Source organism: Solanum tuberosum, unplaced genomic scaffold (genome assembly GCF_000226075.1).
Source record: "Solanum tuberosum cultivar DM 1-3 516 R44 unplaced genomic scaffold, SolTub_3.0 scf00076, whole genome shotgun sequence".
NCBI classification, from domain to species: domain Eukaryota; kingdom Viridiplantae; phylum Streptophyta; class Magnoliopsida; order Solanales; family Solanaceae; genus Solanum; species Solanum tuberosum.
The window spans coordinates 899,592-914,528 of record NW_006239000.1 but is presented as its reverse complement, the minus strand read 5'-3'; the positions used below and the strand labels follow the sequence as shown (position 1 = coordinate 914,528).

The window sequence follows — 14,937 nt, the reverse complement described above, 5'->3', positions numbered from 1 at the left end:
ATGGAAGAAGGCCACACTCCACATTTAGACCCATATATGTGTATGTTATAAGTTATAATATTAGTCAACTAAGCCTGAAATTAAGGAAGGATAATGACAAGAGAATTGCAATTTGGAGACAGTGATATGACATTTAAAGCGACCTTGATTAGACAGGCCTAATCTTTGATTTATCAATTAATTATTATATTAGAGTAATGTGATGATCAAAATAAAGCTAACACGTACGATCGACAAATTGAAAAAGTTAAATGGGTCATTGTCAATATCACTTTGGTGTGGCATTTAGCTAATAGAAAAAAAAAACAAGATATAGACAAAAGATTGCTGAAATTAAGTTTCGTATTCAATGAATGTTGTTAATCTAAAATATTTACTTTGATGATTATGACATGCAATCACAAAATTATTAAGCCGGTGGTACTCGACAATGTTCTTTTTATTTAAGCGATTTTTGTATGATAATAAATTTTTTGGGTTGTTATAATCAGTTTCGAATCTAAAATTTTCACTTAAAAATTTAAAAATAAAATGTAAAAAGTAACGGATTTTGAATCCGCACCTAGTTTTAATCCAACATGACCTTGGTTCAAGTGATAACGAGGGGCTCTACTTACTAGCTTATTCCATCTTAGTTTGTATGGGCTTCAATGGATATAAATACTCGTTATCAATACGCAGGACACACAATTAATCTCTAGATAAGCTTATAACTTTTTGTCAATGGATCATGCAAATTTAATTCAAGAAAGAGATTATGGAATCCGTAAATAAAGTCTTATATTGATCGTTACTTTAGTAACAAAAAAAAATGCTACGTATAAGGAGTACTAAATATTCTTAATAGAGAATTCTTTTGAAAAAATTATACAAATATGACTTAAGCCGACAATATCATATTTATTCAAAAGAATGTTTTGAATTGTTATAGCCTAACCATACAAAATTAAAACACGTAATTGTAATATAAAACAATCATTATATATAATTTAAATTTATTAGACATTAATCATTAATCAACTTTTTCACTAATTCCAAAATGGAGGATATGGTTAAATTATTTTGTGGGCTTAGAGGGTCCACCTACTATCCAATCAACTTTTTTATAGTGTCATAATCTTAACTCACACGAGTGGGCTAATATCAAAAAGCCCATGCATCATCCCATATGAACAAGGTGTCTTTCCACTTTCTAAATTTTTTATTTTTTTTTATAAAAAAAAAAATGAAATATTCAAAGTAATTTATACGCACTTCAATTAATTCATTATGAAGTCCGTCATAGGTGGGGAAGTAAGCATTTGAATAAACGGATTTACACAATGTATATTATAATTGAAAACTAAATCAATCTCGTATTATGTATATTCTTCGAATTTCAACATGCATTGTTTTTTAATCAGATTACAATTTCTAAATGACTCTTTCATGTTATACATGTATCACAAAAAATGATACTTCTTATTATATTACTCTATGGCATTATATAGTTTTGTAACAGTAGGTTCAAATTAAATCTAGCAAACAATATATAAATAAACATACCATCATTATTATCTTCATAGATATATTCTTTTTGCATAATAAGGTTAAGAAATTCTCTAATAATTGTTATATATTTTATTCAACTTATAAACAATGGAAGACAAATAATTTGGAACTTAATTTTATTGCCAAAAAAGACAAAAATAAAATACTCAAATATTTCAAAAGAAATAGAGGTGGAGGAGTTGTGGGAGGAACATGGGGCACATTCACATATATATAGTTGGTGGCATTGATAGTATATAATATAATTATAATATAATCAATATCAACTCTATGGAACATCCACAAACTCCTATTGTTCTTCTCTCATTATTCGATATCTGTATTGAAAATTCAACTAATCTGGATATGCCTTTAGCGTAGGATGCTCTATAATATCAAAAATAATTTCATATATAGAATTTGAACTTTAAACTTTTGAATAAGGATGAATAATATTTACTACTCCATCGCAATATTTGATGGTTCTTGTTTTTATTTATTCAAATTTTCCTTACTAGGATAAAACCAATATTTGTCCATGATTGGTAATGTGAGATTTTAATTATTTGGATAAATTATAAAATCCAATCATTTCATGTTCTCATGTGAGCACCAATTTAAATAGATCAATGTCATGTGGCATGCATTTGCTAAGATCTATATCATTGCTCACGTGATCACATATATTGCATCTTTAAATAAAAATAGAGTAGATATTGAGTCTTTAGATCTTAAAGAAATAGTCAAATAAATTCACAAAAATAATAATTTTAAAAAAAGTCTGCAGAATGTGAGAATGAGGTGAAGTTTCTCTTCTTTTATTTTTATTTTTAGTTTTAGTTTTAGATGAAAAAACAAAAGTATTAGGAGTAATATTATATCGAATTAATATTGTAATCATACAGAGTATAAATGATATAAAACCCTAGCTCCAATTAAAATATGACACGTGTCTAATAATTTTGGATGATATACCTAATTTTTAATTTTAAATAAAATTCACAAATTCGCCTCTTGATAAATAAGTATGAAAATAAAAAGGGGAAATTAATGCTTCTTATCAGACGCCTTTTCATTTTCAAGATTCAAGTCTGAAAAATCTTATCGACGATGAAAAAAAAAGTACTACTTAGATTAATTACAAACCACATTCTGAATGCTTCTCTTATATATTTACCATGTGAACCACAAGAAAAATATTTCACCATCAATGCTACTACATTGAAAATGAGTAGCTTTTAATTAAATAGACAGTTACTCTACACATTTATTTTTTTCCCAACTATATAGTATAGTTGTCAGACATCTTTTTACTCGAAGAGAATGACTATTCACTAGATTGCTATAAGTAACAAATGTGATTTTTTTTCCCACATTAAAATCAACAAGTACTTTCTCAAAAGGTATTAGTAGTACTTTTTTTCAGACTTAAAAAAAGAAAAGGGTGGTGAAGATTCCATTATCATATAGTACATAAATATTTTCATCCCATTTTTAGAGTTTTTCTTCTTTTTCACTTCTTTTTATGTGTCATATATCACTTTGAATTAGGTTCTTTTTTCAAATCTTTATAGAAGAAATGTTAAATGATTTGAAAAGTTATTAAATTAGTGTGGAGCAAAGATATATGTTACAATAGAATGAGCATGCGATTTATAGACAACGACTTGGTTAAAAGAATCAAATCGAGATAAAGGATAATAAATCCTGATACGTAAGGCTATTGTTACTTTTTACGAACATAAACTTATGTAATTTTGTTTATAATCCTAATGAAATTTGAGTAAAGCTAAATCGACTGATATTGTATTTATGAATGTAAACTTTGCTTAAGTCAATACCTAGCTAGTTGGTTCTCGCTTAGCATTTAGGTCAACCGTTAATTTAGCTACAACCCGTCATCATTTATCTTATGTGGCTACACCACTGACTATTAATGAGGAAAAATGAATTAATAGCATCTTCTTAAGTGAAAAACCCGTGATCGAATTAAGCTAAATTTAAAAGTAAGAGGATTGAGATCTAATCTACAATTATTTTTAAAAAATAAAGAAAGCAATTAAAAAAAAATTAAGTTGTTGTACTTTTGTCTCTCCCATTAAAGGGCAGTACTCTTTTTCTTTTTATTTTTAAGTATTATTTTAAGACAAGATTAATATTCTTCCCGACAACATGACCTCAAACTTTTGCAATTTAATTAAATTAATTAAAGCTTAATTATTTTTAAAATTTTTTTGCATGTTCTCATCACTACTACAGTACTACTTGAAGAGATCTCCATCTTAATGATAATATTATAAGTATAATTATTGTCTTACAAATACATTATATTATATTATTTATTATTCATATGCACTTATTCTTCTACTACCTCCTAAGAATTATGGATCCAGATCCCCAAGCTTTAAATTAACAATATGTTTTTGCCCTTTAATTATTTGTTTAATTTTGGGTGAGAAAGATTAGCAAGGATTACCCTTATGCTTAATTATTTTTTATGAAAATTATCCATTATTTGTTTTGGCAAATGGCAAAAAAGGTTTAAGTTTACTTCTCTATTATACAAAATGTTTAATTTTACCTTTTATTATACTTCATAGTTGTTCATAGGGGTGTCAAATGGACGGATTGGATTGAAATTGAAGATATTAAAATGGAATTGAAATAGAAATTGGGTTGGGTCTTGACCCAGTACCCCAAGTTTACTTGGGGCTCAAATGGGTTGGGTTCAAATGGGCTAAAAAACGGGTTGGGTCTTGACCCGTCCAATTTAACCCTATTAATCTCAATAATTTTAACATAGTGATATTTAACTTTTATAATCACAATGCGAATTTCATCTCAAGATTTTTTTTTTTAAAAGTAACAAATGTATAGATAAATCCTAAAAGATGTTAAATAGATAATAATTCATACCTTTAATATAGGAACATATCTTAGTAAAGAGTTTTAAACGAGTTGAAATTGGAGATTGAATTGGACTCAATTGAGGATTCTCTTAAAATGGGTTAGACTTGAATGAGTTGAGATTGAACCCAATTCAAATTATCTTGAGCCCAACCCTTAAAATTCTGGACGGGTTGAGCGGGTTACCTATGTTTAGGTTCATTTTTGACACCCCTAGTTGTTCATATCTTTATCATTAAGCAATCGTCTTATGATTTAAATGGAGGTTCAACATGAACTTGGTCTAATTCACGTATCAAAATATTTCATGAAAAATGTTCAAACTTTACGTTTTTTTACTATGGTTTAAGATTACCACCAATCATACTTCAGGTTATAGCTTCGCTATAATCAAGAGGCCGTAACACAAGACAAATCGTTAAAGATAAGGATATGAATGATCCAAAAATATAATATAAGGTAAAATTAACATATTTCGTATAGTAAGAAGACATTCTTGACCTTTTTTTCTTTTGTTAGTTCTATCCTTTTCTTCATTCTTTAGTTTGCTTTTTGAAAGCCAGTCGATATATATGCTGGTGTGAAAAGATAAATATCTGATGAAATAGTCGAGACATGTTTTTTGACAACCAATTATATATGTTAGTATGAAAAGATAAATATATGATGAAATAGTCGGAACATGCTTTTTAAGAGCCAATTAATAGCTATACTGATATAAAAAGATAAATATCTGATGAAATAGTCGAGACATATGCTAACTTGATTTTGTCCTCTACTTCATCACAAAGTCATTACTAACCATAAGTATTACTATATAACTATAACATGTGGCTGACTCATACTATTGTACATGAGATGATGGACCATTTTTGCACCTTCTTTTATTTAAAACCATTTGAAAGAACATGCTCTTCTTCACTACTTTGGAAACCAAAAAATATTTACCAAAATAACCCTATCCTGACCCCTACCCCTAAAAAACCAAACAAAAAGTAAATTCTTAATGAATTGTACCTTGTAATTATATAGACAACAAGAATTACAGGAACTGGTCCTCATAAAGAGTTATTATTTTTAATGGTGCTGGCCTCATTTCAAAATCAGACATTAATTTTACAACTAAAAAGAAAGGGATAGGATAATTATACATTTAAAACCAGCATTTATTTGTTTCCCTTTGCGCCATACAATTCAAATTAATATTGCTCAGATTTTTAAAAAATACTCTAAGGTACCTAACGTAACGAATTCTTCTAAAATGTATAAATGATACAACACATGTGCTGCCAAGCGGCCGTGCACAATAGGTGCGGTACCAAAATTTACTTAAGATAACCACATCTCTACTAGACAACGTAAGAAATCACGACCAAGAGAAGGATCTTTTTCGACATATAGTTCAAGTCGAGAATAGAGTCTACAAACATAATTTGGATGGGTCTTGTCGGTATCAACAACCAAAAACAACAATTAACTATGACTCTTAACCAGACAACGTAACGTCCTAGGCATAGAGGAGATTCAAGCAATAGGGAACACCTAGATGACATTTTTCTTCTTGAGCTGAAATAAGTAGATTGAGAGGTGGTTACGCTCCTTGTCCCCAAAATATGGGAATATGTTATCTTGCTCCACTCTAGCTTAGCTGGCAAGTGTTCCTAATTTGTGACAGCAAATAAGTCACAATAAAATAACATTTTTTAAAAAGTCCGAACAACATAGAGTGAACTTATTGGACTTGTTATATAACAAAAGAAAACAAAGAAAGATAAAGATGGTATTGATATAAACATTAATATATGAATAAATAAATCCAAATGAAGCCATCTGCATCATCAACTCTGAATTAACAACTATCACCAAAGTTCAATAATAATAATAGAAAAATTCAAAGTGCTCTTGGATCCAGATCTTCTTCTGTTTTTCTTCTATAAACAAAACATGGGGTTCCCCCATTTACAATCCCAAAGTCCTCAACTTTCTCTCTTCCCTCTTAGCAGCAGCAAACAATGCCTGCTCCTTCAAGAAATCCCTTTCTTCTTCTTCTTTTACTTTTCCTCTCTTCTTGTTATTCACTTGATGTACAAACTCAAACACTTCTTGCATGGAAAAAAACATTAAACATAACTTCCAATGATGTTTTAACATCATGGGATTCTTTAGATAAAAGTCCTTGTAATTGGTTTGGCATAAACTGCAATTCCAATGGTCATGTTGTTAGTATAAGTCTTAAATCAGTTGATTTACAAGGTCCATTGCCTTCAAATTTTCAGTCACTTAAATTCTTGAACACTCTTGTTCTTTCATCTGTTAATCTTAGTGGTCCAATCCCAAAAGAGTTTGGAGATTATCTTGAACTTAAGTTCATTGATATTAGTGATAATTCAATCACTGGTGTCATTCCTCAAGAACTTTGTAAGCTTATAAAGTTACAAACTTTATCACTTAGTTCAAATTTTCTTGAAGGTGATATCCCTTCAGACATTGGGAACTTGTCTGATCTTAAGATGTTCTTGATTTATGACAATCAACTTAGTGGTGAAATTCCAAAGGGTATTGGAAAGTTGAAGAATCTTGAAGAATTTAGAGCTGGAGGGAATCAAAATCTTAAAGGAGAACTCCCTTTTGAGATTGGAAACTGTTTGAACTTGGTTTTTTTAGGCCTTGCTGAAACAAGCATTTCAGGGAATTTGCCAGTGTCAATTGGAAACCTGAAAAAGATTCAGACAATTGCAATTTATACAGCTCTTTTGTCTGGACCAATTCCAGAAGAGATTGGGAATTGTAGTGAACTACAGAACTTGTATTTGTATCAGAATTCGATCTCTGGTTCGATTCCAAGGAGTATAGGGGAACTCAGGAAGCTTCAAAGTTTGTTGCTTTGGCAGAATAGTATAGTTGGTGTGATTCCAAATGAGCTTGGGAATTGTAAGGCTATTACAGTTATTGACTTGTCTGAGAATCTCTTAACAGGTAGTATTCCTACAAGCTTTGGTGAACTTTCAAGTCTTGAAGAGTTGCAGTTGAGTGTCAATAAGTTATCAGGTACAATACCTACTGAAATATCAAATTGTACTAAATTGTCTCATTTGGAAGTTGACAATAATGGCATATCAGGTGAAATTCCTAATGAAATAGGTAAGTTAAAGAGCTTGACTTTATTCTTTGCTTGGCAAAATAATTTAACAGGTGAAATTCCTGTTACATTATCTAACTGTGAGAATCTTCAGGCTATAGACCTTTCTTATAACAATCTTTTTGGTTCCATACCAAAAGAAATCTTTAGTTTGAAAAATCTAACAAAGTTGTTGCTTCTTTCCAATGATTTGTCTGGTTTTATACCAACTGATGTTGGAAACTGCACAAATTTGTATAGACTTAGAGTGAATAGGAATAGGCTAGGGGGTACTGTTCCATCAGAAATAGGAAAGTTGAAGAATTTGAATTTTCTTGACATGAGTGGCAATCACTTTATGGGAGAAATTCCTTCAGCAATATCAGGATGTCAAAATCTTGAGTTTCTTGATCTCCATTCGAACGCGTTTACTGGTTCTTTACCAGAGAAACTGCCAGGGAGTCTACAGTATGTGGATATTTCAGACAACAGGCTTTCGGGTTCGTTAAGTCCAAGTGTTGGTTCTTTAACAGAATTAACAAAATTGAATCTTGGGAAGAATCAACTTTGTGGTAGAATTCCAGCTGAGATAGTTTCTTGTAGTAAGCTTCAGCTGTTAGATCTCGGGTACAATGGCTTATCAGGCGATATACCTAAAGAGTTGGGTCGAATACCATCCCTTGAAATCTCTCTTAACCTTAGTTGTAACCAGTTTACAGGAGTGATTCCAAGTGAGTTTTCAGGTCTTAGTAAATTAGGAAACCTTGATCTTTCCCACAACAAACTCACCGGGAATTTGGACGTTCTCACGAACCTTCAAAACCTTGTTTCACTCAATATATCATTCAATGACTTCTATGGAAAACTTCCCAATGCTCCATTCTTTCATAATCTTCCTTTGAGTGATCTTACTGGAAACCAAGCTCTATACATTTCTGGAGGGGACGTGATCCAAACGGGGCCTGCTGGACATGCTAAAACCACCATGAAGCTTGCTATGTCAATCCTAGTCAGTATAAGTGCTGTGCTGGTGCTGCTAGCCATCTACACATTGATCAGGATGCAAATGGCGGCAAAGTATGGACCAGAAGTTGATACTTGGGAAATGACTCTTTACCAGAAGTTGGACTTTTCAATAGATGACATTGTTCATAATCTAACATCAGCTAATGTCATTGGCACTGGGAGCTCTGGGGTTGTCTACAGGATAATGACCGAAAATGGGGTGACTTTAGCAGTCAAGAAAATGTGGTCATCAGAGGGATCAGGAGCATTTGGTTCAGAAATTCAAACACTTGGTTCAATCCGGCACAAGAACATAGTACGCCTTCTCGGCTGGGCTTCAAACCAGAACATGAAACTTCTGTTCTATGACTACCTTCCCAATGGGAGTTTGAGCTCATTGCTCCATGGTGTTGGCAAAGGAGCAGCAGAATGGGAGAACAGATTTGATGTGGTCCTTGGAGTAGCTCATGCACTTGCATACTTGCATCATGACTGTGTACCCCCTATAATGCATGGAGATGTCAAAGCAATGAATGTATTGTTAGGCTCTAGAATGGAGCCTTACCTGGCCGATTTCGGGTTGGCAAGGATTGTCAACACTGATGTTGATGCAGACTTGTTGAAGGAGAGCCAAAGGCCTCATCTTGCTGGTTCCTATGGATATATGGCTCCAGGTAATTATTTTTACTGCATTTTTACTCATTATCTTAGATTGATGACGGAGAACGTAAAACTAGTCAATTTATGATGAATCCTCACAATACAAAAGATATTGTTGGTGTTGTACTCATTAGTCCTTATATCAGCTTGATTAGTTGCATCAACTTTTCTTGAATTGACAAAGACTCTTGCTTATTATGTGTCCACAGAACATGCTTCGATGCAACGGATCACAGAAAAGAGTGATGTATACAGCTTTGGTGTGGTCCTCTTGGAGGTACTAACAGGAAGGCATCCACTGGACCCAACGTTGCCCGGGGGTGCACACTTAGTACAATGGATACGCGATCACTTACAAAGCAAGCGCGATCCAAATGACATTCTTGATCCAAAGCTTAGAGGCAGAGCTGACCCTGAGATGCATGAAATGCTGCAAACTTTAGCTGTTTCATTCCTGTGTGTGAGCACGAAAGCTGATGATCGTCCGATGATGAGGGATGTTGTAGCCATGCTCAAGGAAATTCGGAATGTTGATCCTGTTGTGTCCGAATCCGACTTGTTGAAGAAAAAAGCAAGTGTAACACCTCTTCCAAAATCACCTGGCACCAAGAATGTGGATTCTCAAATGTCTTGTAGCTGCTCTTTTGTATTTTCTGATAACTCTATCTCCAAATAAGTCATCAACACAGTGAACAAATTTGTGAATATAGCATGTTTTATTAGCAGTATGAGTTAGAGCAGATTATAGATTTTAAAAGGAATATCATGTATCCAATTAATTTAGCATAAGCATTATAGAGTGAAAAGATCAGTTTTCATCATTATCTGAAATTGGTAGACTTTTTACGTATACCAATTCAAATTACTGTTCACTTGATAGTTTTCACTCGTGAAATTTGAAACTCTATGATAATGGCTATTTTCCAAAGATGCGGGCTAAAAAGTAGCATTTCTATGTTATTTTCTCACCAGCCTAAGCCTTTGGTAAGCGAGTTCATAAAAAGAAATAGATCTTTGATCAAATAATTATGTGCATGCAAGTTGTTCTAGACATCGCCGTTATTAAAAGAAAGTACATGTGGGAAGTGAATCAATCATTGTGGGGAGAGGGTTTTGGAGTTATGTACCTTGAATTTATTGAATGCAAATTAAGATTCCCAATTGTCTTGTAAGAAATAGTCAAGCTACCAACGATGAGTTGGCCCCATCACATGATCATGTGATTTCTGAGACAAGCTTTAATAAGCAATTAGTAGGCTAGTGGGTTGGGGATGAATGTCACATAACTTCAATTTCAAGTTGGAATTTACCCTCATAATGTGGGATTTTGTGTAAAACCATGATACCATTTGCTTGAAAATAGTTTAATATACAACCAGGTCTCGAGTTTGAGCATTATGAAAATATCTTGATAAGGAGCGATTTCTCCTTTAATGAACCTTACACGACATTAATATGTAATTTGGTAAATGAATTCACATTTATCCAAGGGAAAATAATGATTAAATAAATACCACAACCATACATGGAGAATGGACAGAATTACTTGAATCAAGGAAGACTACAAAAATGAAACTATTTGAAAATTTATTATTGTCAATTAATATATGAAAATATGCAGAAAACATGAAGTTGAATTATTTTGATAATCCAGAAATCCTGAGGACAGGTGGCACATAGTTTGAAACTCAACAGATAATGAGCTCGCCCCTCAACTTTTCTCCACTTACATATCAAGTTTTTGTCTATGGAAGGATTCAAATCTCATGACGTGCGTCTAATCCACACATCACACTGCAAGTTTGCACTCTTATCACAAGATCAAAACCCGGGGGTAAAACATAAAAGTTGAAAATGGAAGCATTCTTATTTACAATCTGGTTAATGTGGCACAATACAGTACAATTTACTTTCAGTGAAACTGCTCACTTCCTGATACAACAAGACTTTAGGGCTTTTGAGCTCTTGCTTTCTGTGTTGATCTTAACATTTAAAACTATTTTTGAGATGGCAAAAATAGACCGAATAACCGATCCAGTTCCTTGTACTTCCACTAAGGGACATTTTACAGCAGGAAGAGCTCTTGTCTACCTCGTCGAGCTAAGGCAACATCAAACAGATCATTATAATCCCTTTGACTGAGTAAATGGGCTCTATTGAGGATAGCTGGATTCTAACTTCTTAAGTATGAAACTAACCACGCTCCAATCAAAGCCACGGTACTGAAGCCAACGAATAATCCTTGCTTTACGTTTTTCTCTAGGCACGCCTTGCCCTTTAAGCCACTGTTTAGATGCCTGGACAAACAATTGATCCAGAGAAGGTTTTGATATAGCATGTCCTGATTCTGTTGATTCTTGCTCTTCACCAGCTTCGTTGTTCTTGAAGACCATTTTTATGGCATTGTCTGCATCCACCTCACTTACACCCTTCTTGATCAAGGCCTAAACAAAACAATGACAAGGCCATTCAATGGGCATAAACCCGGGGAAAAGGAAAATATCTGATTATCCAGGGGTATTTCAACGAGTGATTTAGCAACTACTACACATCACTAGCCTGACGAAAACCAAGTTTGGAAGGGGGAAAAAAAGAGAAATTGTAGGTGAGGATCATGTTATTAACCATACAACCAATTGACTCTACACAAAAGAAAAAAAAGTAGGCTCAAAATCTCAATTAGTGAAGCAGTTCACAAAGAGGAAAATTTACTTGCTTGATTCGTCGTGGACCCCAACTTGAGGAAGACCATCTGGACCGAGAAAACATTTCAGCATACAGACCGTCATTGATTAAACCCCTAGAGCAACACACAGAACAGATCCAGATGAGGCCAATTATGATGAAATTAAGATGGATCAGTCAAATACGAACTCATAAATGACATGTAAAACCCATCACACTATGTTCTTCAATTTACCCTTTAGCAAGTTTAAGTGTAGCACTTCACTCTAGATACCAATAGAAAAATGTAGGTGAACAAGTGACAAATGAGTACCAATAGCCAAAATGTAACAGAGACTTGAAATAACATTTCTGTATTATCGAAGACACGGCTGACAACTATGATGGGAACATCAAGATTCCAGTTTAATTTACCTGGTATGGAAATCTGTTATTACAGCATTAACAACATTGACTGTAAACTTTCTTCCCAGGAGCTTCTTCTTCAGTTCTACAGCCGTAAGTGCTCTGCACAGTAAAAAAACATGCATCAAAAAGTGGTTCTCTTTGCATCAGTCTAAGGGCCTCAATTCTTAGCTTCAATGGTTGGAAAGATAACTCATGTGCATCAACAAAGGTCAAACAGTTTCATCGTTCACACATCTTTCTCTAAGTGAAATCAATGCTCACACAACTCTATGTGGTATGCCCATATATAATTAAGGAGATGAATGTTTTATCCATCTAGTATAAAACTCAGAGAGTCAGAGTCATCAACACTCAGGTTGCAAGTAAGATCAGTACAGTGAGCTAATAATAGTTGACAGCAAATAATAACGACCAGATAGAGAGAGACGAGACATTTAATATTCTAACCTTGAAGCTAGTAATCGAACTGCGATTGTTTCAGCATCTTGCCTAGCTTTATCAGTTTCAGCTATACCGTGTTCAAGTACAAAATCTTCATCAACTTCATCTTCCTTCCCTGAAATTCCATATTCAGCCTCTTATTTGAATTTGAGTTTCCACTACAGGTAGAAACAACAGAGAGATGTGAATGAATTCAACCATACCCCATTCAACCTCATCATCTAGGCTGGTGATAAGCTTTTGATTATGATTTTGAGACTTGGAATGAAAAGGTATATCTCCATACTTCAACCCTCCACCGACAGAAAATTCAGTTTCCTGAACATTCCGGTTTAAGAAGCTATGTTTTTCTCTGTCCAAAGAGTGCTTTTTTGGCAAAGCAGATTCTGACTCTTGGCATTCATTAGATCTCTTGGGAATGTGCCTGACTGGAAAAGCGCTATAATCTCTGCCTCGGGAGCAGCTTATGGCACTGAACTTCTGCACCCTAATAATTATATATTCATATCATACTAAAACAAACCATTTTTTTGGACTAACATACATACAAAGCCAGCCATAGTTATACGCCCATTTCAATAAATTGTGTATGAGCTGTACTATATTTCATGGCCATATTTGCCCTAAATATCAAAGATTTGCTTAGCCAAACCATGAGACGCAAGTACCAATTTCAAGAATTTTGAGAACGAACAGCTTAGATCATTTCTATGTGCACGTTTGCAAAATAAATTTCAAATTTGCTTAACAAATCCACGTAATACAAGTACTCATTTCGAGAAGTTGAAGAATGAACTGCCCTAATCTTTTCTATGGTCAAATTTGCTCTAAAGATCAAATCTTAGCTTAACAGATTCATGTAACACAAGTAACCATTTCAAGAATTTTGAGAATTTCGAGAATAAACAGCGGTACTCTTTTAGTTAAATGGTCATGTTTACCCTAAAAATCAAACCTTTTTTTAACTAATTCACATAACACAAGAACTTAATCAAACCTTTTCTTCACAAATCCATTCACACAAGTACCCATTTCAAGAATTTGGAGAATGAACTGCTATAATCTCTTCCTATTGTCATGTTTGTCCTAAAGATCAAACCTTTTCTCTAGAAACCCCACATAACACAAGTACCCATTTCGATAATTTGGACAATGAACTGTAATAATCTTTTCGATTGTCACATTTGGCCTACAAAAATCAAACCTTTTCTTCACTAAATCCACTCACACAAGTACCCATTTCAAGAATTTGGAGAAGGAACTGCAGTAATCTCTTCCTATGGTCATATTTGTCCTAAAGATCAAACCTTTTCTCTAATAAAACCCACATAACACAAGTACACATTTCGATAATTTGGACAATAAACTGCTGTTATCTTTTCTATAGTCATTTTTGCTAAAGAAAATTAAACCTTTTCTTCACTAAATCCACTCACTCAAGTACCCATTTCAAGAATTTGGAGAATGAACTGTTGCAATCTCTTCCAATGGTCATATTTTTCCTATAGATCCAACCTATGCTTAAAAACCCAACATAACACAAGTACCCATTTTCGATAATTCGGACAATAAACAGCTGTTATCTTTTCTGTGGTCATTTTTGCCAAAAAAACTAATCCTTTTCTTCACTAAATCCACTCACACAAGAACCCATTTCAAGAATTTGGAGACTGAACTGCTGTAATCTCTTCCTATGGTCATATTTGTCCTAAAGATCAAACCTTTGCTTAAAAACCCAACATAACACAACTACCCATTTTCAACAATTTGGACAATAAACTGCTGTTATCTTTTCTATAGTCATTTTTGCCATAAAAATTAAATATTTGCTTAACCAACCCACTTTACAGAATCACAGAAGCCTTAAAAGAAATGTCAGGTTATAAAAATACTATTCTATAACATCAAGAAATGCAGTAATATGTGTGAACATGACAGAAGAACTCTAGTAAACATAGTTGCAGCTACTAGTATAAAGAATTTAATATAAATTCTCAAGTGAGAGAAATTGCTAACCAGGGGATGATAATGGCTCTAGAATGAAGCTGGATTGAAGCTTTAATTATGAAAGAAAGTGCCATGTTCTGTTTCCCAGAGCTAGGGCTTGGTACATTTTTATTTGGTAAAAGTGCCAAAAATGACTCTTGAACAGTATTTTATGCATTTACTTTGCTTTTTTTTTG

General features: G+C 33.3%; 2 protein-coding genes across 2 annotated transcripts; one reads left to right on the top strand and one right to left on the bottom strand.

Annotated features, from left to right (window-relative positions):
• Positions 1 to 6,234: 6,234 nt before the first annotated feature.
• On the top strand, positions 6,235 to 10,015 carry LOC102603149 (probable LRR receptor-like serine/threonine-protein kinase At4g26540). The gene is made up of 2 exons (XM_006346046.2): positions 6,235 to 9,234; positions 9,430 to 10,015. The coding sequence occupies exons 1-2, from the start codon at positions 6,450 to 6,452 to the stop codon at positions 9,894 to 9,896; spliced, it is 3,252 nt and encodes a 1,083-aa protein (XP_006346108.1). The 5' UTR covers positions 6,235 to 6,449; the 3' UTR covers positions 9,897 to 10,015.
• A 1,021-nt stretch (positions 10,016 to 11,036) lies between these two features.
• Positions 11,037 to 14,922, bottom strand: LOC102602812 (regulatory protein RecX). Its single transcript, XM_006346045.2, has 6 exons — positions 14,771 to 14,922; positions 12,958 to 13,241; positions 12,761 to 12,869; positions 12,320 to 12,412; positions 11,933 to 12,020; positions 11,037 to 11,664 (listed from the first exon to the last, which is right to left on the bottom strand). The coding sequence occupies exons 1-6, from the start codon at positions 14,833 to 14,835 to the stop codon at positions 11,374 to 11,376; spliced, it is 930 nt and encodes a 309-aa protein (XP_006346107.1). The 5' UTR covers positions 14,836 to 14,922; the 3' UTR covers positions 11,037 to 11,373.
• Positions 14,923 to 14,937: the final 15 nt, after the last annotated feature.